Source organism: Aythya marila (genome assembly GCF_965140915.1).
Source record: "Aythya marila genome assembly, chromosome: 9".
Lineage (NCBI taxonomy): Eukaryota > Metazoa > Chordata > Aves > Anseriformes > Anatidae > Aythya > Aythya marila.
The window spans coordinates 3,632,041-3,657,380 of NC_139050.1; the positions used below are offsets into that span (position 1 = coordinate 3,632,041).

The 25,340-nt window shown below is 42.5% G+C and overlaps 1 protein-coding gene across 4 annotated transcripts in view; it reads right to left on the reverse strand.

Annotated features, from left to right (window-relative positions):
- The window catches only part of AGFG1 (ArfGAP with FG repeats 1), a 36,727-nt gene extending 14,811 nt beyond the window's left edge, over positions 1–21,916 (reverse strand). Inside the window, exons 1-5 of one of the 4 annotated variants that reach the window (XM_082767260.1) lie at positions 21,451–21,916; positions 13,051–13,144; positions 2,759–2,874; positions 2,054–2,216; positions 1,404–1,560 (exon numbers count right to left, since the gene is read on the reverse strand). In XM_082767260.1, coding sequence (XP_082623386.1) covers positions 1,404–1,560; positions 2,054–2,216; positions 2,759–2,874; positions 13,051–13,144; positions 21,451–21,617 — 697 coding nt within the window. In that variant the 5' untranslated portion in view covers positions 21,618–21,916. The remainder of the gene's footprint in view (positions 1–1,403; positions 1,561–2,053; positions 2,217–2,758; positions 2,875–13,050; positions 13,145–21,450) is intronic. The other 3 variants (XM_082767259.1, XM_082767262.1, XM_082767261.1) reach the window with 3 other exon arrangements.
- Positions 21,917–25,340: the final 3,424 nt, after the last annotated feature.

Here is a 25,340-nt window from a genome sequence, read left to right on the forward strand (position 1 = left end):
ATCTGGGCATTACTCATGCTTTGGATTTTCAGCACTTAAGATATGCTGTTAATTTTTGGTTGAAATATTTTATTTATGCTGGAGCATTTATACTCTTTTTACCATTTTAAAAAGTAACCAGAAGAATGGAAGAATTTTTACCTAGTTTTTGAACACAGGATTGAAATATAGGTGTAACAGGACTTTCACCTTTTGCAATCAACAAATAGTAAGTATACATTTAGACTCATTCAGCACAAATTTGACAAGTTACTGGAAAGAGTTAAACGTCTGCAGTTTCTCCAGTAACAATTACACTACTGGCCAGTCACTACAAGTTCTCACACTTAAATATACCTCCAAAACCAGGATTAACATGAAATCTTCCATTAAGGATTTGACAGGATACACTGCAATGTTATTCCATTTCACTGAGTTTAGCTAATTATTCAGCAATACTTTTTGAAAGTTAACTTTAACCAAGCTTTGATACTTTGCTTAATTCTTCAGGTATACGATGGGAATCCTCTCAATCACACTTCCTCTCAGCCATTAACAACTTCAGGATTTCTAAGAAACATCTCTTGTTGGCTTAGCAATACTGCAGTTTCTCTCAGAAAAAAAAAAAAATAGATGAAAAGCTCATTCAGACTAGGCAGGCAAAGGTACTTTCCCACAATTGCAATGCAAGTTAACAACAACATACTTCAGTGACCACAGAATCAACCTCTTATTTAGATGACTTCTATGGTTCAAGATCTTTGGCTGAAAATAAACCCCCGAGGGCTCAATGTATTTTACTGAAGATGTTCTTAACTCAAGGCCTACCCCTATCCTCAGTCAAGACATATGTCTGAGGCTTGTTTGTTCTTCTCAAAACTAGAAAATACCACCCACTACAGGCTTCATTCAGTTTTCAAAGACACGCACACAAGGGGCAGGGTGGAACAGGTCATTCTTTAAACTAAGGATGCCTTTGCTTTTCCTCTAAAAACCTGATAGTCATTGTCAATGCATTTGAACTCAAAGTCTTCATATCTCCTTTCTTTTCCTGAATGCTCTTCCTAATAATTTTCAGAAAGAAAATGTAAAGTCTAATATCAGCTTCTCCCTATATTCGGTTACTCATCCTCTCACTCTCTCCCACAAAATTTAAAGTTCTAGTAGTGGGCAGAAAACATTCTATGCATACATATCATAGAAAATAGCTATAGCAACTCCCACTCCAAAAAAAAAAAATCATGATTACCAGCATTTGTGTTCCACCTCTCTCTATAAAAAGAGGAAAGGAAATCTTGACGGATAAAGCATTCTAAAGGCACAGAAATCAGATATACCTTATTCATAAGTGTAGCCTAGTGACATAAAAAAACTAAATCTACTTTTTACACATATAAAGTGGATACACTGCTCTGAATACTCACCTGTATGACTGTTGAAGTGTGCAAAATTAGCAAAATTTGCTGTTGCAGTTGACTGAGGAGCAGGAGCAGCAAAGATATCTGAGCCAAGGTCACTGAGGAGGTCAAATTGTTTCTTTTCTTGTTGCTGCTGTCCTTGAGATCGAACTACAACAGGAGACTACAAACAACATTTCAATTAGATAAGACAAAAAAAGACCCTGATATTTTACCAAAGTGGCTTTTGCAAAATGCTAGAAGGCTATGCTAAGCATATTTAACTGGTCATTTATTCCTCAAGTTTAAGATGCTGTATGTGACACAGACCCCCCTCTAACAGCAGGAGGAAGATATTCTATTTTATGATACTATGACAGCATTTAAGAAAATGCCACTGCAGCCTTTTGGATTAAAGTGACCTAGGAGAATAAAGTAGCAGCGCATAAACAAGCAAGTTCAAAATTACGCATGTAAAACTGCAAATATTGTACTAACACAAGCAAAAAAAGCTATTTTACAAGGTGGATAATAGTTATTCACTGCATTCTGAAGTCTTTAAAATTCAGTACAGGGAAAATAAAAAGAGTTTAATAAGAAGGCTGCAAGATGCAGATTTCTACTGTGAAAGGTCCACTTCGGAGCTGACAGCTCTTCAGCTGTCATTAGGTACTCACTTGGCTAGGTGTGCCCTTGTTTAAGTGCAGTGCAGGTGCAGCTTCTCCCAGGAGAGATTTGAGGGGCTTCACCTCAGGTGTGCTGCTTGTACTACTAGCAGAAGACCCCGATATGGACGCGTGGACTGACGCCACCACCTTTGCTTGCTCTGGAGGAACATACCTACATTCAAAAAAACAATTTTTTTTGTGTTTTTTTTTTTTTGTTTTGTTTTTGTTTTTGTTTTGTTTTTTATAAGTTTAGCATGAAAAGCTCTGCCCAACACATACAAGACTCAAGTATGGATACTGGTAGATCTCAGCTTTGCTATTTTAACCACTATGCCTGCAATAAATTATCAGTACTTCAGTTTGCAAAAATACCTAGGATATAAATGACAGATTTTTAAATAGACTACAACACTTTTTTTTTTTTTTTAATAAATACAAACCACCCATTGTCTTCTACATCCTAATAAAACCTGCAGGACTCATACTTCACATTGCTACTGAAACAGAAATGGCTTAAGGTGATGTCATCAGTATGTCTTCTCTGCTTCCTGCAGGAAATACGAATGAAGTCCAAAAATCATTTTTACCTTAGAGAGCCATGCAATCAATCCAAAGAGCACACAAAAAGGAAAGCACACTCCAGAACAAGGATAAAATCAGTCACTCTTTCCTTCTGGTCAGAAGCAAACTTTATGAATTGTAAAGCTGTCTTACCATCTTTTCTTCTCATATTTTTCCTGTAGAAATTCCTTTACTTTCTGTGGATCTCTGAAGTCTGGAATTGCTGATGATCTATCATCAAATAGGCCTAGCCAAATCTGTTTGCATACCTTGTACAAAAAAAGGACTGATTAATCACAGAAAATATCTTAATTCAAAAGATATTTAAGTTTACAATTGCTAATATATCAAAGGATTAAGAAGTGCATGGGTGCATATTATTTTCTTCCAGGCTTAGCTTTCTGTAACAACTGACTGGTGCAGCATGTACTGGGTCTAAATACTTGAAGTTGACAGACCATCTGTCACTGCAGTGCAAGTGAATCCTAACATCCATTCGCTGGAAAACACTGCTTTTCAAAAAAAATACTTGCAATATGCATTCATGAAGCGCCAAAGCACCCAATTGTTACTTGTGCTGATCTTCAGGACACTTCTTCACCTAATGTACACAAACTGTTAACCGCACTTCATGGTTTAAACTGCATTGACAGAGTCCATATGCCACATCATTAAGTACCAGATGCAAGCCTTAAACTATTTTGATTTTAATATTTACAATAACTATTTGGATATAGAAACTTTTTTTAAACAGTCTTTCTTACTATGCTGCTGTCTCTGAACTTTAGCTATAATTTTGGTATCATATACTTTTAATTTTAGCGAGGGTGAGAGAAGAGGGAAAAGAGCTACTCTTGCTCTGCTTTCATTTTCTCAACGCAGTTGTGAGTCAGCAAAAGTTGAATCAATTGCAAAACCCTTCATATCTTCAGCTTCAACTCTCAGCCAAAATGAGAGGAAAGGTGACAGTTCTGAAAATCAAACAAGACGCAAGAGTTCTAACTCGGTTAAAATGAGGCTTTCCTTAAGCACTTCAGAGCACTCCATGCCTAACCTGCATATGCATCCAGACAATACACCAAACATTAGCTATCCTCTAAAAACAGACTCTGCCATTTTAGAACAGGTTTCCTCCAGAGAATCAGAGTCAAAAAGGTTCTGGTTTTATGATGCATGTGCTTTCTTCCCACAACCTTTCTGAAATAGTCCTGACCATCCCGCTCATCAGCCTCCTACAAGTGTTCTCTTCTACAGTATCAGGTTTTCAGCATTGTCTCCCATGACCTTCAAAGGAAGTACATGCTCTAACAGGCCTATGCATAAACTGATTGCCCTGAAAGTTGGGGAATTGTGGTAGCAGCTGTGATACTTACACCTTCCCAAGACAGGCACTAACTCTGGGAGTGGACAATGCTGGGGGGAAACAAATCTTCCTGTAGGTTGTTACAAATTAGCTGGCTATCTTCAAACACAGTAGTCAAATTGCATAGATCTTAGCTGTCATTTCAAAGATTTCTTAGGATTATACAGATTGGACAGTGTAAGTATTTTTTATCCTTGGCATCTTGGTTTTATTTAGCCTGCTTGTATGTATCTCACACTCCGTAGTCTCATTGTTTACAGGACAGAGGCAAACAAGGGAAAACGTCTAACAATCAAAGGACAGCTCTAAATTATTTAAATACTCATCTAAAAAAATAACATTAGTAATTGAGTTGTTTAATTGAAGCACAAACTATACAGCATTTGTTCAGCAGCTATGCTCCACAAAAGGGTTAACTTTCATGCACTGAGTGGAGTTTGCAAAGTTAAACAGCCATAATTTGTTGTCTGTTAGTGGGTGGAATGAAATTGAAAGTAATTGTTTCATACTTCTTGTGAAGAAGTTGCAAGCTACAGACAGTCAAAAAGTCACACGCCTGTCCTAAACCACTTTAAATGAACAATACCAATCCTTCACTCTGTCAACCATAAACCCTACCTTACCAACAAGGTGTTTAATTCGCAATATCCACGGGATGCTCTGATGCGGGCCAGCAGTAGTATTTCTGTGTACAGCTTTGTAGGTGTAACTGTACCAACTAGCAGTCAGGTGATTGCTAGGAGCAGAAAAGCCTTGTTTATGGCTAAATTCAGAATATCTGTTAACAGGAGTTGGTATTTGAACTTACACAGCTGTGCCCTCCCCCCCACTGTAACATTGTGAGGAACATCAGGAAACACTGATGGAAAGGAAGAGCTGTACCTAATTTTGGACAAGGCCCAGCCTCATCCTGCACCCAGCAGAAAAACACCCAGGGCTGAACAGTGATGATCAGTTTACACCCAGCCTAAAATAAGGTAGCGTGTGAGAGAGGAGGTCCCATTCCCTACCCATTTCAGGTCATTAAATTCCTCCCCCTTCTTGTATCACACAAGTCAGATCAAATAAACTTATCACAACTACCATGCCATTGGTAGCACTGAAACCCACCCCGAGACCAACTCGGTCAAACCACAACCCACTTCTTCACCTTTCTCCCTGTCTTCTGCTTCACCTTCACCCTGAAGTGCCTAAGCATTGAGAGGGTGGGCAAGAGAAGAAAAAAAAAAAAAAAACAAACTCCACCTCAGGTAAGTCTCAAGCCCTTCTGGCAATTCCTAGGAGAAACCAGAAAGTGAGACGTTGTGTGAGTTGAGGTCACTACCAGCTGTAGAGCTAGAGCGGCATCAGCTCTGTGAGTATGCAAACAGGCCATAAGGAAGATGTACGGAGGACGTACTGCCCAAATCCATCCTTTTACAGCAATACTTGATGTGAGCATCTTAAGCGTGTGGGTTCTTGCATATTTAGCCTTCAGAAAGGAAGCTTCCAAAAACATTTCCTGGAGCAACTCATTTCTTCTAAATAGCTGAACACAAAAGCACTAACTGAAATGTGTCTTAAGTCACTGTAATAGCTTATTTAAACCTGACAGGCATTCTTTATTGGTTCTGTTACTGGAAGCAGAGAGCAAAGCATTACTAATGAGTAAGGGTGAAACTGCAAGACGCTGCCACCAGGCAGCAGAACCCACACTTAGCCTCACTCTCTTCAGCAAGCAGTGCTCACTTTAATGAGCAGCTTGACAGCAGTAGCCATACAAATACTGTCTAAAACATTTGCTTTTGCACACCAGAAATGCAAGTTACATTTCATATAAGTTCCTTTACATAAAGCATTCGTAGAAGAGTAAATGTAATTTCTTAGAAGTCTTATAAAGAAAATGTTCTTTAGAAAGCCAAGTTTTAGCAAGCTTTATTATCACACAACTAATAAAAGGCACAGTTTTGTCTATTTCTGTATGAAGTACCACCCAATGCTTTGAACATCAGCAGCCGTTCCAAGCAAGCATTCAGAACGCAATAAAGGCCTCTTGTCTTTACTTGCTTGCTGGTGACCTGTACGCTCTTTCTGGCTATACTTTTGTTACTATCATCTGACTTGACAGGGATCCACAATACTGCATTGATTATGCTTCAAGCGAGTCCTAATACACAATATCCATCTATCTACAAAAAAGGCAAATGGCAGTACGCTGTACAGTATTATAGGATGAAATCAAAATTGGAAGTTAAAATAGAAGGAAATATTGTGGTCAGCATACTCATTCTATAGGTGTATTTTGAAATAGTGACTTATTTTAAGATTACAGAAAGACAGCTAACAGTACTAGGTAGATAGCTAACATACTAGGTAGGTAACTAGATAATAGATAGCTAACTATATGCTTACAGGTGGTGCAAAGTAAGAAATGTGCATATTTTACCTACCAGATCATGACGCTATTTCAGAGATATTTAAAAGACAGTCTTACAAGAAAGATCAAGGAACTGCCTTTTTTTCTTTTTTTTTTTTTTTTTTTTTTTAAACACCATATAACTTACTGTTAAATTATGGTAGGGAATGATCATTCAGCATCTACATCTTTGGTACCCTAGTTACTTACCACTAATCACAGCTTTTAAATCCACTAAAATCAGATCAGCAACTTCAGCTGACATTACTTCTGTGTGAGCTTCAGTTTTTTGCTCTATCTTGCCTGATAGCTGCATGGTCAAGGCACCTGAACAGATCAGCACACAGCCATTCCCAGCAGGTGCTGACTCATGCCCAGGCATTACCTCCAAGACATGGAACAAAAGGTACAAAGAGCTGGTAAAGGGCACATAAATCTGCACAAAGACAAACTTCAGGAGACCAGTTGCTCTATTAGTCACAAAGTTTCCTTAGCTTTTAAATATAAACTTAGTACAAGAGAAAAAACAAAGTAATTAGAAACAAAAATTACATGCTTTGAAAAATTTGCATTTGGTATTCCAAACAGCATGTATTTTAGAATACCTACTTCGTACATTAACCAGACTTGTAGGGCTGATTAACAAAATGCTCCTGCCCAGGTTTCGTGATGGAACTTACACTCCATGATAACAGAATTACTTACTCCTTTGCTTTTCTGGGTAGCACATAAAGAAGCACCTGAATTCATCACAAAGTTGCAGAACTTTACTATAAAGGTAGCAGACCTAAAAATTCTACAGGTCTCTGAAATCCTTCTCCTTTACCCCATCTCCTTGGGCACACTAGTTCAGCCATTTAATATTAGTATTATTCTTCTCACAGCAGCACCACAAGTAAGCCTCTGCTCAAAAGCTCTGTTCATTCACCGAACACCTGACTATATTTCTCCTTTTGATAACCAAAGCTCTATTAAACAAAATGCTCTGCTTAGAGGAGAAGAGCCTGGCCAGTTGGAACCAAGAGTAAACATTCACATTACATGGGAGCCCCTAGGAACAGTGGAACATATCCAACAATCCATAATCATTGCCCACTGTCCCTGAAAAGTATAATTAATCCATGTCCCACTGGTTCACCAATGCAGCGAGAAGAAAAAAGATAGCATTGAAGCCACAATGATCAAGCGTATGCAGTATTTGAACATCTACTTCTGTTGAAGGGTTGACAGAAGCGAGACTGAAGTTTTGCTTGCCTCCACTATCTCTCAGTGAATATCATGGGAGCTGCAAAATAAGATACAGCAAAGACAAACAGATATTGTCCCGTGACAATAAGAAGTAGAAATCAAGATGTAGAATAGCTGTCCTCATGCAATCTAAGAGTTCAGGAGGACTCTTTTACAACTGGTTTGGGAAGAACAACATCTATTCTCTGCCAACAAGCTTCAAGCCTGCATGGAATGTCATTAGACATTTGGCAACTAGATACTGGGAAGTTCAGAATTAGATCAGTAAGTACAGCATGCAGCAACAAGGGAAACAGAAGCACAACCAGCTTCAACCTACTCACCCTGACCTAGTTAAAAACCCAGGAGGTATTAAGGAATAGACTGTGAGTTGCCATAACTTAAATTTATGATGGAAAGGAGAAAATGGGCCAAGTGCATGCAGTATGCTATGATAAAGTTTTCACCTATATTTCTCTTCATACCATCGGTTACACTGAGTCTATACTTCAGGAAAAACTCTTAAAAATAACTGTATTTACCTACCATGATCTCCATAAATGTTTAAGTTTGCAGTCTATGGTCTGAGCAATCACCTATTTTCAGCTTCGGCACAGAGTGCTACAGAACTCATCCTACTCATTGTGTAGAACTCCGCCTATTCATTTGTTGACCAAACAAAGTTGACCTGAAAAGCTTCTGGCTTAAAAGCTATCCTCCTAGCTGGATTCCATACTTACAGGAGTTCCAGAAGGGCTCAAAGGCTAAGAGCAATGCACATTTACCTGTCTGTAGGTTTATTGTTGTTGTATTTGGTGGTTGGGTTGTAGACTTGTGAGGTGGGGAGGGAAAGGCACACTAAAAACTGCTAGTAAAGAAAAATCAGCAGTATCCATCTCATTTTGCAGAAAGCCTGGAAGAATCTGAGAGTTCAGTTACTTCTGTTCTGGTGCCATGTATTTCAACCACCAAACCTTTTACCGTGTCATAACTGCTTCACTGATACTGATCTCCAGTGTGTGGGAAGGCGGATATGGGAGAGACAAAAGGCCTTCTGCTTGCACAACACATCGAGCCACCACACTTCAGAAACTCCTGTTCGCGCGGTTGTGCTAGTCGGGAATAACACAGATTCAGCTGGGACAGCAAAACTGAGCTTTTAGTCATGCAGTACCCTGCTCTTCTATGCCGTGAAGGTAGCATAACAAGGCAACTCTGACAGAGCATCCTCTGCTAGCAGCAGCTGTCCTTCAGCTAGAAAAAGCATGCTGTCAGACCTACAGTAACGGAGCACTGCGAGTTTAGACCCAGACACAGCGCTGCATAGGAAGATTACAAATGTCAGTCTGGTTTAAACAGCTCTAATGAGATATTACCTCTCAGGCGCCCAGTAAGTGTCAAATTAGCTTTCTCCCTCCCCCCCCAAGAAGATATCCTCAGTTATGCACCAAATGTAATGCTGACAGTGCAAAGAGCTACAGATTACTACACACCAAAACTATGTTCCAAAACACAGCACTCACCACAGGAAGAAAGATTTGGAAACAGTTCCCTTCTGTAAGCAAGTTAGAGCTTTGTTTAGTAGTTCAGCACTTCTGATGTCAATATTATTCATTAATCTCTGTAGGTTTAAGGAATTTTATACTGCCAGGATACTGATTTCAAAGCCAGTTTGGGTCCAGCTGCTTTCATAAGCAGAGTCCAAGCTGGCAAATCCTGCTCACAACGACATCGCTCCATACACAATCAGCTCACATCTCTCTCTAGCGCATTAACAGAACCGGGGATGTACTACAAGGACACCTGACTGCACGGCTCCTGCTGTCAGGACTCATCAGCTCCAGCCTAGTACTATTCTTCTCACTCCCAGGTTTCTAGGCCACTTTCCTTAGCAAAGGAGATTCCAGGAAAGCACTCCAGTAGGACCAAACACCAGCTCGGAACCAGTCCCACGCTGCTGCTGGTTTGGGAGATGTAAATCTTCAGCAAGTTAGAGTGCAGGAACCCGATAAGAAACATTTGCACAGGTGGTGTGGTTTAAGCTGGGAAGCAGGCAGGCAGCACACAGCCATTCCATCACTGCCCTCCAGGGGGACAGGGGACACACTTTGGGGGGAAAAAAAAAAAAAAAAAATGAACAGTAAAACTTGTAGGTGGAGGTAAAGACAGTTTAATAGGAAAGAAAATGGAATGGGGAAAAAAAGAAACATACAAAATAAGTCATGTACAACAACTGATGCTCAGCCAGTCCCCAGGCAGCAGTAGCTCCCAGCCAGCTCCCCCGGCCTTATTACAGAGCCCGATGTCATATGGCACGCCACCTCCCTTTGGCCCATTTGGGTCAGCTGTCCTGGCTGTGTCCCCTCCCAGCTCCTTGTGCATCCCCAGCCTCCTCGCTGGCAGGGCACTGAGAAGCTGCAAGGCCTTGGCTTTGGATAAGCACTGCTCTGCAACAACGAATATGTCCGCGTGTTATCAGCATTGTTCTCATCCTAACCCCAAAACACAGCACTGCACAGCAAAGGAACTCTATCCCAGCTGAAACCAGGCCAACAGGTGCTATCAGGAGTCAGGAGGGTTGGCACTAAAACCCATTTAAGCACTGCTAAACTAATCCCAAGTAGCTGAGGTCTCCATTCTTGCTGCAAAAGTGAGCTAACCCAGCTAACCCCAACACCTGCAAAACCAGAGTCTAGATGTCTGTTTACACCTGCAGAAGACTAAGCAACACCAAAATACAGACCTTTCCAAACACAGCAAGAAGGTTTAAACCTGAACTTGAAGTAAAAACACACAGAAGTCACCTGTGCTAAGACGACATTCCTTGCAGATATACACACAGGGAAGGAAGTGGCACCTCCCATCTGAAGAAATCTGCTCTGAGTGTCCTCTTCCCAAAGTAATCCCTTTATGGAGGCCTTCTAGTAAGTAAAGGTTTTTAGCCATATGTGCCAGTAAAGCTGGCCATTTGTGACAACCAGGGAAAAATTATTTCAGAAATGAAGAAAGTGTTACCATTTAATTTTTAAGGGAACTTCAGCCTCACACAACACATTGACCTTACAGATAACTCCCTGAAGGACAGTAGAAAAACTACTTCCTCCAAGAACCTTACTACCTACCTTATCTCAGGGAAGGTTTGCATAACATGCTTTCTTGCTATTCTCCTTTCTGTTGAGAACAAATTCCCTGCAGTATACCACGAGCTACTAATCCAGAAGCAAGAAAAAACTTACCACAGAGGTCCTGGCCACACTGGAGAATGACTAAGTGGACAAAGTGGAAATGAAGTATTTTAACACACCACAGAAAAACAGAAGGTAAAAACACCAAATTGGAAAGAAAAAACAAAAAACTTTCAAATGGCACAGAACTAAACAACTGAATGTTACAACAGCATTTAATTGCTGTACTTTGTTTCACATTGATCTCTAAAATGTTGGACAGGTCCATGTCAGGCTGAACAAATTAATCCCACAAAGTTTTGTTGCTTAACATATACACAACAGACACCTAGGCTGAAGAGCAAACTAGACAAAGATTTTTGTAAGGCGAGATGAACTTCATTTACCCAATACTTTATCTTATCTGCAGGGAAGTATTCCAAAGTCCAATACCAACAAAAGGAAGCTACTATTTAACTACAGCAACATACAGCATGGCAAATTGAAATTGTGTTTTTACTTAGGTTTTAAACTTCTAATGCTCTTTAAAATAGTATCACTCAAATATTTCAACACCCGTTAAGCCTACCACCTGCAAGTCCAGAAGCACATCTTATTTATGGGGTAGCTTATTTAAATCATTGCCATGCTTTTGTTAATGAGATAAATAAGCACTACAACAGACACAAAGTCCTGCGCTTTTGAAGCATATTATACCATCACAGATACCCGTTAAGTGGTTTTAGGTTGATAATTTTACATAAACTAAATCATTATGATTGAAGGGCGGTCAGGTCTATTATAAGGACAATTACCCTGAGTAGTGATCACTTAAGACTTCGGATCAGAGAAAGAAATGGTTACATTCTGTAGCCTTTGCCGAGTCCAGAAATAAATCAAAACAGATGCAGGTGCATATATATATATATACACACACACACCTCTGCATATACATGTATGCATTTTTATGTTTTCCTATACACTTGTGAAATAAAGCAATGTTGGAGTTTACAGCCAAATCTTACAGGAGGAGATTCTTACATAAGGCATCTAAACCCACAAAAGATTCTTTATGACCCTCCTTATGCAAAGCATCAATAACATACACTATCATATACAATGTCACACGGCTTTACCATGCCAAAGAAATTTCAATAAACACTAGTCAATACCACTGACAAAAATTTGTAGTGTCTGGAAAAGTTTTGACCTTGTTCCAGCTTTGTCTAGAAGAATTGTCCACTAACAGTCATTTCAACAAATAACACATTTGCTAGGACAGAAAAAGAAACTGCTATTTCTATTTCCATTCTTAAAGCAGGCAGTTACAAACAGGGCTAAGTTTAAGAAAGTTAAGTATCAACATTTTAACTAAAAATGGGCTTTACCCTCACAAAGCTTCACAACAACTTGTTAACAAGATACTCCATAGCCTACAATCAATAATTCTACTAACCAAAATACAGATCCAATCAAAAATAAAAAAGAATCTTTTCTATATTTGGATTAGAAGAAAGAGTTGCCTCAAATAATTTTCATATACTGTAACTTCATGTTATAGCATATTAAAATACAAACGTCTTCCTCAAACTGAAGACATTAACAGCTACAACCAGGGTTTACACTCTCCACACATCTCCATAAAGGCAACTCAACATTCACCTCAGATTTAGTTTTCATCTATTACAAAGAAAAAAGAGCAGTACACTGGAACTTCCTCTCTTCAAAGCTGCCCAAGCCACTCTAAACATACAGTTGCCTCTTATCTAATCCTTAGAGGAAAAAGGATTTCTCCCTTTCCTTCCTCTCTTTAAGGACCTTCAAAATATTGATATATTTTCATTACAGAAAGAGGCTGTTGAAACTGCTGGAAGACTGACACCTACTCAATAGGAATACAACTATAGGCAACAAAATTATTTTCATCACCATTGACTCTTTCAGGAAATACTGCTGCATTCAGCCTAAAGGTCTAGGCTTCCAGAGGAAAAGTAGAGTCAGATGCATACTGCCTTCTGCAAGAGCAAAAGAAAACCCCACTCAGAAGCACCGATCACGTGAACCTAGGTTGTCTGCATTGGGTAATAACACACAGTATTGATCAGCTACCTAAGTGAAATGAGTGTGTTTTTTTTTTTTTTTTTTTTTAAAAAAAATACGCAATCCAGTGAACTTGGCTTCAAAAGACTCTTGTCTACCTTTTGCTTCAAAAAAAAAAAAAAAGCTCAAGCTTTAAGTACTAAAGTTGAATATTTAAAAAGTGTCCATCACTGGGTACTCTGTAATGAATACTTACTTCATTTCCATGTTTCTGCAGAAATTCTATTTCCTGTTGTGTGAAAGTAGTCATTGAAATTGACTTCACTCTGTGGGGAGGATTCAAGCCCCGTCTAAAAGAAGAAGCAAGCAGTATTTCGTCAGTATTCAGGAAGTCTGTCATCACACAATCACTTTTAACATAAGTCAGCCTACCCCCAACTAGCATTCAGAAAGCAAAAATCTAATACTGGGATTTCAGAGGAGACCCGTGCTGCACATGCTAACTGCCCCTTTTTATGCAACTTCATGAACACAGTAGACTTGAACTTTTTGAAATCTTAACCTGCTTCCCCAAACTCGTTTGCCTTTTCTTCTTTCATCTCTCTATCTTGGGCTCCTCCAACATCATTTTTCTTTCCCTCCAGCTCCCCTCTTGGTTCAACCTACTCCTACCAGTACTTCTACTTAACCACTACATTTCTGCCAACCAAACTCCCCAGCTCAGACTCTTTTCCTCCCACCTTAACCTTTGCTTCCTGTCTCCTCTCAGCATTTTTTTTTCTAGTTTATTTTTTGCTCCTCTGCACAGGTCTGTTGTCTTCCTCCCCCTGAACACTACGCAAGTAGCAGCAGCTGAAGAAAAAAGCTGCCATTTTTACTGTGCTTCAAACAAGAACAAACATTATTAGTGCAATAGCTCAAAACTCAGTGGCTCTGCCTTAAGCAGAAACTGGCACCAGCCTCACATCCACAGACCGCTGCAGCGGGACTAGTAGCAAGTCAAGTCAATTTTGTTGCCAAAGCCTAATATTGTCAAACCCAGGTCAGTCAACAGCTACAAGCATCAAGAAAAATCTTGCTGAGCAACTGTGCGAGTATAAGAAAAAGCTTGAGAAGAAAAAACTTTTTGCTTAAGTACATGCTAGCTACTGCTTTGGCCTGCAGATACTTGCGATTGAAATCATGCTGTGTTTTGCTCAGTGGCACCAAGGACATTACATCCCACATGCACCAAACAGCAGAGACACTAGCATAGGCAGCACAGCTGTTAGCTTAACAGGCGGGTTCAACAAGTCTTGATGCCTGTCACATCACCTTAAAGAAAAGGTAACTATGAGATTTCAAAGAATGTGCTATGTATGTGAGAAGAAAGTTTCCAGAAGCAAAGCTTGGAGAAGCTTTCCAGGAACGTAGTACAGGGCTAACACATTGCTACCAGACCAGCTGATACGAGCTAGCTTTATTGCTTCTCTCTGCTACTTAGCATTAATAATAAATTTGGTTCAGATTGCCTTTAGGAATAGACATCACTGACTACTAAGTTAAGATTTAAATTTTCTTTAACTTGATGATTATTCCAGGAACATTGTAATTGTTATTTGTCAAACCAGCGCATTGCAAATCTGATGTTCCAAGTATTAAAAGATCCTAACCTTTGTACTCCAGTTTTAAAAAGAAAATTTTAGCTGAGGTTCTATTTAAATGTGACAAAAAAAACAAAAAACCACTACTGTGATTTTAGCTTGCAATTTCACCTTGATGCATAAATCCACTGTACCTGTAAAAGGACAACTCTGCCCCTGTGTTTACAAAACACCTTTGTTTCCACATGTTCAGTTTAATTAAAGCTGGATACCGATAAGAACAATGAGCAGGACATTTTTGTTTAAGCTTCATATTAAAAGAAACAAATTTAAGACACCCCATTTGAAATACCTGAATAAAAACGAACAATGAATTGTATCTTGCTAAGACATACAATGAACTTAGAAGTACCTTAAATGCAAAAATTGTATGTGAATCTACTGATAGCATTCTGTAAAACTAATTCTCATCTTCTGCTTAAGCAAATTCTTCAAACCTGACTGTCTAAAATTGGACTCCAAGGTTTAGTACCTCAGCAAGAAGGCAGAGGAAGTTTTATTAAACTTCGAGAGAGCTTTCAAGCTGGTTTGTCTATTTGGATCAAGCATCCCCAAATAAACTGCTTGTCTTAAGATGTCTGAACTCCACATTAAATTGAAATCAATTTAACTTCTTTTACCAAATTTTAAGCCAAATCCACATTTATTTCACAAATAAACACCACATTAAAATACTGTAATATTACCTAAAATTTAGGAAGTAAATATTCATTTTACGACGATGCAAGTATTAAAAAAATAATCTACAACTTCAACACAATTACACATCACATCACAGCTGCTGCTGGTATAATGATGTTTGCAGGTTTTGTTTGGCTTTTTCTTTAAATACACCTTGTTGCCCCATGCATGCAAGGGAAAAACTACTCACTACGTCACACCGCAGCATCACGTTAAATGACAGGATAGAAATAAAGGTGGTATCTGCTGTGTGCTTCACAGAAATATGCTCCTCAAATAATATATAACAACCAGTGTCTTGCTTTTACACCAAATACGAAGTGGTTCTGTCTGCCTTAGTCTGGTCAATTTACTCTCCTCATTTTAAGGAAGATACCCATAAAAACATTTAGAACTACTTTAAAAGCTGTTCACTAACCAGTCCACACTACTCAGCACAGGCAGGATATCTGAGCTTCCACACTACCTTCTGCTGGGAATTCACATTTACAACAGATATGGATTAAGCGCTATATTTTACCCATGCTTGGGATTTAAAAGCACTGCACACGTTATTTAACCAGGAAAAACACATGTACCTACATTGATTTATCAGGGCTCTTAACGGCTTTTTACACGAGCAAACACGCACTGTCAGCTGTGTTAAGCAGCTGCACAGATGTATTTAAAGCCGTGACTAGCACAGCTTACCCTAACACGAGGCTTCCAGTAGTCCTCTCTAGCCAGTGCAAGATATGTAGTTTTCAAGTTCAGGTTGTAAAATTCCAGATCTGTATAATCTGTGTTTACAGATTACATCCATGACATGTGGTTGAGGTGAATTCTCATTTCTTTTCTGCTCTCCTGCTAAAGGAGGCAAATAGGCCCTGTCCCAAAAAGTCAGATCCCAGCCCAGCAGCACCAGATGCCTCGCGTGATGGCAGAGAGCACATCACTGTACCAGTGAGCCACCAAAGTGGGAAATCTTGAACCTTAATGGCCAGCAATGCAAAGCTAACTGGCTGACTATCAAGCTGCATTATTATACACACAAGTAATTCTTACATATACGTGTAAGATGGCAAGGGGTGGGAGGAAGCCTACAAAAAGCCTCCTCTTACACTAAGCTGTGTATGAAATCAGACTGGAACAAAGGGTTCAATACAAGAGGCTGTATTGCTCAGCATGGAAATACAACCCAAAGCACATGCATAAACTTGCTTAGATAAATTACTTAGAGCCTACAATCAGAACAGCTTAAAAGCAGTTTTATGATTTTCAACTAGGATGAGCCACTTTCAAGCACCCGACACTCATGAACTGACTAGAGCCTCCCTAACACAGCACAGTTGTATTTACAAATTAGAGCTTAAAACAGAAAACCTAAGTACTGAAGCCCCTCTTGGTTCACAAATCCTACGAGATTTTACCCTTCCTCATGTACAGAAATCATTTGATGACCCAGATGATTCACTAACAACTCATCTACATGCAGAGGAAGCTCACTGGTAGGCAGCCAAGTACAATTAAGCTGTATGAGGAATTAAGGACCCCCCTTTTTATATGAAAAAATATATCTAACACTTGCTTCCCTATTCTGTGCATCTGACAAGTGCTTTGCACGGTTCTAATGCTCAGCAGTATTCCTTGTTCAACAGCAGAAAACATTGATTATAATCCTTTAGCAATGACTAAACTCAAACTGACCCTGAACAAATATTTGTGACCCGCAGGGGCGCAGCGGTACCAGTTACTCCTTGCTGTCACCGGGCTCCCGAGGACGCCAGGCAGCAGCTGTCACCACAGCACCCTCGGAGCAGCGCTTGGGAAGGTGCCTGAGCCAGACGGCTCCTGTCACCGCTGCAGCATCCCACACCGAGAGCCCACTCACCAGCACGAGCTTTGTACTCAAAATGGGGCATTTCTGGGGGACAGTGCTTCCAGCTGGAAGAATCTCCTCCACCGATTCCGTCTACGCTGCCGGTGACCCAGCCCGCCAGCCGGGAAGTCACAGAGACCACAGGCATGGCTCTTCTTCAGGGGTACTGTTAAAGCATGTGCTTTTACAGAGGAAGCTTCGAGGCTGCTGGCACAAGGTTGTGAAGTCCCACAGTTTAAACATTAAACATTCAAAACACCGTCCGTGAGCGTTTGTTCCTAACAATTCAGTAGCCAGTTATGGCTGAACTTGGGCTTGTTGGTGGAACAGCCTTTTCTGTGTTCACTGCAAACAAACGTCAGCAGAGGTTCAGAGAATACTGGCCAGGGCTGGACACGCACACAGTAAGTGGGCTTTGCTGAGTTAGAGGGTCACTCCCATGGGAGGACAGGGGACAGATGGCTACTCACCACCGTTAGTATCACCCTGTGTCAGATCCTAACATGACCTCAAGTCTGAGCCAGCAAACCCCGACCCTCTAGGAAGCAGGAAGTTACTGAGAGATAGCAAACACCAAGCCAGCAGAGAGCACCTACATCCCCAAGTGCCTGGACAGCAAGTTTTGGAAAGGCAGCGTCACCACATTCATTGCTATTTCTGTGTTACTGTTATTAGCAAAAAGCAGTAATGGCCTTTCCTGGTACCTGAGGACTTCCCTGCAAGCCTTCCACCACCTCACAAGCTCACTTTATATTTTAACAGCCAAAGGCTTATGTACACAGTTAAGATTAATTTAACCCATTTATTGGGAAATAAATCCTTTCTGGACTGCATAGTATTTATTGTGGCATACACATTTCCTTAGCTTTCCAGCCATGACACTGAAGAAAAAAATGAAATATACATACACATACATAAAACCCAGAGCTTTTTTCTGAGCACGTCCCCAAGAAAAAAAATGTCCTGGAAAACAATGCTAACACAGCCAGCATCACCTTCACTCTAACACCACTTATTTAGGCAATTTTAACTTCTGCAGAAATTCTTCTGGGGAAAGGGACAGTAAATCACAGCCATTACACCAAGATTTATTGTTGAGTTTGTTCCTGGTATTGGCCAAACACACTAATCTGGCTGATACAGAAGTCCCTTAGCCAGGAAAATGTAAGATTTCAACTAGGAATACTATAAGCAGCCAACAGAAGGCCACATCATCCAGTAATTGTAAGAAGTTACATAAAAAAAAAGCTTTATCATTCCCCGCAGTAACAATATGCTCTGAGTATTCTTGGTTGCTCCTTCCTAACAGAAGCCCAAAGTGCAACCACCTGAATGGGAAAGATCCCGGAGGGCTGGAGGGGAAGGGGTGAGGAGGGGTACCGGGGGGAGGAAGGGGAGTAGGGGAGCCCTGGTTATCACATCAGCAGGCAGTACACACGCCTCCTGCCAGGCAGTGTTACATCAGGTGTTTGTGCACTACAAAATGTGGGGAAGTAAGCTCATAATCAAACCAAGGGACCTCTGTCAAATGAGAAGAACCTTTCTGCCAACCCTGACATCACGAGGAGAAGCCTTCTGACCTGGCACTATCATAATCCTTGACCTGATGAGACAGCTCTGGCACAGCACTTCCTCCCACTTGGGGGGAAAAAAACATGACGTGCGTATTTCTACACATCCTACATTCTTGTCCAACACCAGAAGGCAGAATTCGGCACAGCTTCCATGACGTAGCATGCTTTCTTTCCACATAAAGAGAGCTTGAACACAGGGCACAAGCAGAGCCGCTATCCACACCACTATGCATGACCATGCATGCTCCATTCTGCACAGCCCAGCCTTTGTTCTGGTAAACCCAATCCGTAGGAAATACCCAAGCCCTACATATTATAGGAAACAAGTTAGTTATTCATAACAGAAGAGGTTGACAAGACTCACTTTCAACATTTAAATCAGAAACAGATCATCTTCAAGTCACTAGTTTTTCATCATTTTCAGCAGCATCTGAACAAGCCAGTCAGACTATTTTGGGAGCAGTGGGGAAAGCGGTGGTTTTCTTAAAGCTCTATCTAGTAATAAGGCATCACTCTCTTTCTATACATAGAATTGTCAGTAGAAATAAATGATGGATCCCAGATGAATATTTGGGGTTTTAACAGATTGTCCTTACCAGAACAATGAATAAACACCTCAAAAAACCTGCAAAAAAACCTCGTCAGACATCAGATCTCAAAAGTTTAGAGCTGACTGTACCGATGTCTATCCAAGATCATATGATGTTAGCAGCTGTTTGTTATAGCTAACTGAGCACCTTTCTGAAGGAAACTTGTTAATGTATGAGCATTAGTCTGGCACTGCACCTTATGCTTCAAAGACAGGCTACTTGACTCTAAGAATACTTCCTGCACCAGGCTAGAAAAAAAATTGAAAGAGGAAGCAGTGCAAGTCATTCACATAGCACACAAACAGGGCAAAGTAATAATAATATTAAAGCCTTACAGTAAAACAAGTGCCATGAGGTGGAATGCAAACAGCCATTAAGGACTATGGAGGCAGCAGTACTTCCACACATTAACCAACACGTGGTTCCTCCACTGTGGAAATCTACATTAGGCAATTGGAAATAAGTTGCATGAATGGCTATTCTTACAGAAGTGTTACAAATATCAGTTTCTGATAGTAAAGCAGACCTCACCTGTCTCTTAAGTCTCATTATTAAGGAAATATCCCATCACCTAGGGTCTGACGCTTTAACCACTATGTGAGATCTTGCATGCACCATTTATGAAAGCATTACTGAATCAATATGAAAGAACGAGCCCAATTTTACTTCAGGAGAAAGTTTTAAGTCCTCTTCATAGTCATTTACATCAACTTCAAGCATAGATTTTTTTTTATATATATAGAAACACTGTGTATTTATAATAAGAGATGCATTATATTAGAATAACATATTAAGAAATGTCTTTCAGAAAAAAGATCTACTTTCTTTAAGCACAGTAGCATCCAAATGATGGCCAACCTAACAGCAAGTGACAGCTGTTCCTTGCTCACTACCTGTTTCACTGCACGTGCATCCTTTACGTTACTGTAAGTTGGACTATGGACTTCCGTAGGCCGTACATCACAGCTAACAGGAGGAAAAAAAACCTCTTGAACCTGTGTTAAACATCTCAGCAACACACACAATATATTTGTCTATTAAGATTAGGACACCTGCCTGAAAAATAAAGGAGAACATTCTCATATGGCAGTTTTGTCATGCTATTAGTTTAACTAGTAAGAACACGTGCAACCATTAAATAAGCTTTGTGCAGTAGCTTAAAATAGTTTCACATGCCAGCACAAATAACAGTTTGCTAACATAGCAAACAATAGCCAGGGCTGGCTGATTAAGTGCCATGTACATGTCAAAAACGGGAGGCTCTTCAGCTCCACAACCTGAATGCAGTTTCTGTATTTGCGTCAAGCCTGTTCAAAAGTCTATACAAAGTAGAAGAAAAAAAAAACAAGTCTAATTAGCTGCCTAGCATAAAAGGCGGCTTGTTCCATGTAAATTCAGCACAGAATGAACATGGTTGCTTTGTTTCAAGCCTCATTGTAATTAGCAACTTTGTTCCAAAAGAGCAGACTACGGAAGACCTGTGTGGGGCAGGGTCCATAGTCAGTCCTTCTTAGTAAGGGACAGAAATTAGTTCAGGCTCTCTCGTGGGCGTTTTTTGAACTAAAACCTTTACAAACAATCAGGATCCTCTGACACACTGCTTATTACTTGGGCCACTTCTTTGACTCTGCTCCATTCCACAGAAGCACCAACACGCGGACGGGCTCAGCTCAGCAAGCAGTACCGCTGCAGACAGCCGGCTTTTCCTCCGGTCATGTATACACAACCGGCATCCTACAGATACCCCGAAACCCTGACCTGCCTGATCCCAGCTGCTCCTGCTCCATCCGTGCTCCTCAGGGGAGGAAGGGTGGAAAAGGGAGGAGTGGGGGGAGGCCCGTGCAGGAATGAGGAACAGGAAAAATGCAATCTGCTTTATCAGAGCCAACCCCTTTCTAAGGCTCACACATAAAGTTTGTATGAAGCAAGACTAAGACTTCAGAAAGAAGTAGTGGATTTTTTTTTTTTTTTTTTTTTTTTTGGATCACGTTAAACTGCTAAGCCCGGAGATTACCCTTTTAGCTGGAGCGTGAAGAGTTGCCTCACAAACTTGTGGCACTGCGGGCACGATTTGGGGCACGGCCGGCTACCCCCGGCCCCCAGCACCACCGCCCGCTGCTGCCGGCGGGGGCAGCCCCCGGCCCCGGCACTGCCACGCAGCCGGGCGCTGGGCCCTCGGCCCCAGGGGCATCCCCCAGGTACCCCCGGCGCCCCCCGGCAGCCTGCCCCCGCCGCCCCGTCCCTCCCAACCCCCGGCACGGAGCCGGGCGGCCCCCGGGGGGCGAAGCGGCGGCGCCCGCCCCGACTCACAGGATGCCGGAGCAGGAGGTGCAGACGAAGCTGCCCACCGTCATGTCGGTGTAGGTGGGGCCGCGCTGGTCGCAGTCGAAGCACTTGCGGTTGGGCGGCAGGCTGCTCATCTCCCGCAGCAGCTTCAGGTGCTTCTCCTCCTGCTTCCGCTTGGCGCTGGCGGCCATGGCCCCGCCGGCACGGGGTCGGCCCGGCACGGCGCCGGGACCCGCTCGCACCCCGACGGCGCCGGCGCTCCGGGGCCCGGCCGGCGGGAGGAGAAGGGGAGCGGGGCGGGCAGGAGGGGGAGAAGGGCGAGGAGGAAGGGGCGGGCAGGGCAGGGCAGGGCAGGGCAGGCGGCGGGCCGGGGAGGGAACGGAGCGCGGCCCGGCCGGAGGGCGGGGAGGGGCGGAGGGGGAGGGCAGGGAGCAGCGGCGCGGAGGAGGCCGGCGGCGGCGGCGCCAGGCCCGGGGCGGCTGAATGACGAGCCCGGGCGGAACCTGCGCGACACCTTTATGAGATCAGACAACGAGATGGCGGCGGCGGCGGAGCCGAGCGGGTTCTCCGGAGGCAGCGCCCTCTGCCGCCCGGGAGGACGCATCCCATCCCCTCCCTCCCTCCCTCCATCCCTCCATCCCTCCCTCCGCCCGCCCGCCCGCCCGCCGAGGAGGCGCTCCCGGAGCCACCGGGGCTGCGAGAGCCGTGCTGGGCAGCGGGCAGGGCGGCTCCGTGGCGAGCCTCGGTGCGAAAAGCTCCGCGAAATGGAGGCTTCGCCCCCCGCACCCGCCGCCCTCCTCCACACGCCCCGCAGCCCCGCGTGGGGAGGCCGGCCGGCGGGTTCCGCCCTGCATGAGGAAAATGTTACCTCGCCACACCGCCCCTGCAGCCCCCCGAGGCGCCCCCGTTTAGCAAAAGTGTGAAATTTCTGTCATGGAGGCGACCATGTGGGAGGTTCAAGGCCTTGGCGTCCGTCCCGGGCTGGAAATGCCGTGGGGGGGTGGCTCCCACTCCTGTGGTGGGACCCCAGGGACTGAGTGCCCTGTAGTGCTTCACAGGGGCTCGGAGAAAATTGGTGTGATTTTCACAAGACAACTTTGGGAACTTTGATATCTGCGTTGGTTTCTTTGTAACTGCCATCAGAGGTCGCCAGGTTCCCCTTGTGAATATCACAGAATCGTCTAGGTTGGAAGAGACCTCCAAGATCACCCAGTCCAACCTCTGACCTAACACTAACAAGTCCTCCACTAAACCATATCGCTAAATTCAACATCTAAATGTCTTTTAAAGACCTCCAGGGATGGTGACTCCACCACTTCCCTGGGCAGCCCATTCCAATGCCTAACAACCCTCTCAGTAAAGAAATTCTTCCTAATATCCAACCTAAAACACCCCTGGCGCAACTTTAGCTCGTTCCCCCTCGTCCTGTCACCAGGCACATGGGAGAACAGGCCAACCCCCACCTCACTACAGCCTCCTTTAATGTACTTATAAAGAGCGATAAGGTTGCCCCCGAGCCTCCTTTTCTCCAGGCTGAACAAACCCAGCTCCCTCAGCCACTCCTCATATGACTTGTTCTCCAGACCCTTTCCCCTTAAAAGAGAATAAAATGAGTTAAGTCACATATATTTACTGATATCCTTGAGGAATCCTGGACTCTGGCTTGAGCTCAGACCTACCACTCATCTACAAAATAGTGTTTGTTATCTATAAAGGTGTCTAAAGGAATGGCCTTTCCAACAGAGTACAAAATACTTTCAAAGAAAAATATCCAATCTAATTTATTACACCTGTATTATTTGGTGATTCAGTTTGCAGAACCACCTAGCAACACTGTAAGTGATTAAAATCTTTTAAGGTTTAATGATTCCCTGTACTGTTTATTTACGGTCAAATCTTGCACCCTTGACGTCAGTATCTGTTAGCACTGGCTTGTAGAAGCAAGATCTGATCTACTGTATTTTCCTCATAGTTTGCGTTTTCCTCATAGTTTGGTGGGGGTTTAGTTCAAAAACAAAACAAAACAAAAAACGAGGTTTTCAGCATCAGTAATTTGGCATTTCTCTGATTTCTCTGGACTTGCTCATTTAAATGAGCTGATCACAGAATCACAGAATGGCCGAGGTGGGACGGGACCTCTGAAGATCATCTGGTCCAAGCCCTGCCAAGCAGGATCACCTAGAGCACATTGCGCAGGGCTGCATCCAGGCAGATTTTGAGTATCTCCAGAGAAGGAGACCCCACAACATCTCTGGGCAGCGTGCCCCAGCGCTCTCTCACATCACAGTAACGAAGTTCCCCCTCGTATTCAGCCGGAGCCTCCTGTGCTTCAGTTTGTTCCCATTGCCTCTTGTTCTGTCGCTGGGCACAACTGAAAAGAGACCGGCTCCATCCTCTCAACACCCTCCCTTCAGATATTTACACACATTGATGAGGTCTCCCCTCAGTCTTCTCTTTTCTGGGCTAAACAGGCCCAGCTCTCCCAGCCTGTCCTTGTATGACAGCTGCTCCAGTCCTCTCATCACCAGCAGCTCCATGTCCCTTGTCCTGGGGAGCCCAGCACTGGACACAACGCTCCAGGTGCAGCCTCACCAGGGCTGAGCAGAGGGGCAGGATCACCTCCCTCAACCTGCTGGCAACACTTCCAAACACAGCCCAGGACACCGCTGGCCTGCTTGGCCTCAAGGGCACGTTGCCTGCTCCTGGTCAGTCCACCGGGACTCTCAGGTCGCTCTCTGCAGATCTGCTCTCCAGCAGGTCAGCCCCCAGCCCATACTGGTGCTTGGGGTTATTCCTCCCTAGGTGTAGGACCCTGCACTTGCCCTTGTTGAACTTCATGAGGTTCCTCTCAGCCCAACCCTCCAGCCTGTCCCTCTGAATGGCAGCACAGCCCTCTGGGGCATCAGCCACTCCTCCGATCAAGCAGGCCTAAATCTACAAGCCAGGGTACAATGTACTGATCTGAAATATTTCTAATGCAGATGGCAGGACCCTTTCACGATGAAACATAAGCATCACTAAATCACTAAATAGTCACAAATATTTAAAAAGTATTTATTAAAGTAAACACGGAATATTTCCAGTCTTATAAGGACCAAATTGTATCTATTTTTTGTCTAATTTCTAACTTTTCTCTGAAACGCTAATATTTTTGTTACTCAGAAGTTTAGTTTTTCTTTTTTCTTCTATGAAACATGCTAACATTGGAGGTTTTCCAGTGACCTAAATGACCTAAAGCAGATGAGCTAAATTTAGGAAAAAAAAAAGTTTAAAGGTTAAAAGGCAAGTTTTGTTGTTGTCATTGGTTGTTGTTGTTGTTGTTGTTTTGTTTTGTTTTGTTTTTTCTTGGAAAATTCTTTGTACAGAGAGTACTGGTATTGGGTAAAAGATCTGCTGTAGCAAAGAGTTGCTGCTACAATTTCATTTTGGTTTCAATGAGAGTCAAAGGTGCTTTTACCTTGCCTGAGTAAGATATTGTCCAACTCTGCTTGCTTCTATCATGAATATCATATAGGAACAGGTGTTAATGAAAATGATACCATCATCATTGAAGTTTTCATCATCATTAAAATGTAGAACTGAGCTCACAGGGAAAATCCTAGTACTATATAAGTCAATCACAAGGTTCAAGAGGAATTTTATGAATTTTGTATTACAGTGAACTCTAATTTGTTTCATTAAGAAAATGCTAAGATGCTATTCATGGACAGCACCAAGATGGGCCTATAGAATCATTTAGGTTGGAAAAAACATTCAAGATCATCAAGTCCACCCATCAACCTGACCTACTTACCAAGTCCCATCACTAAACAATGAGTCTTAGGGCCACTTAAGGTCATAGAATTCATAGAATCATTATGTTAGTAGAAAAATATTTTAAACATTAATTGGTTTTAGAAATCACTTTTTAAAAA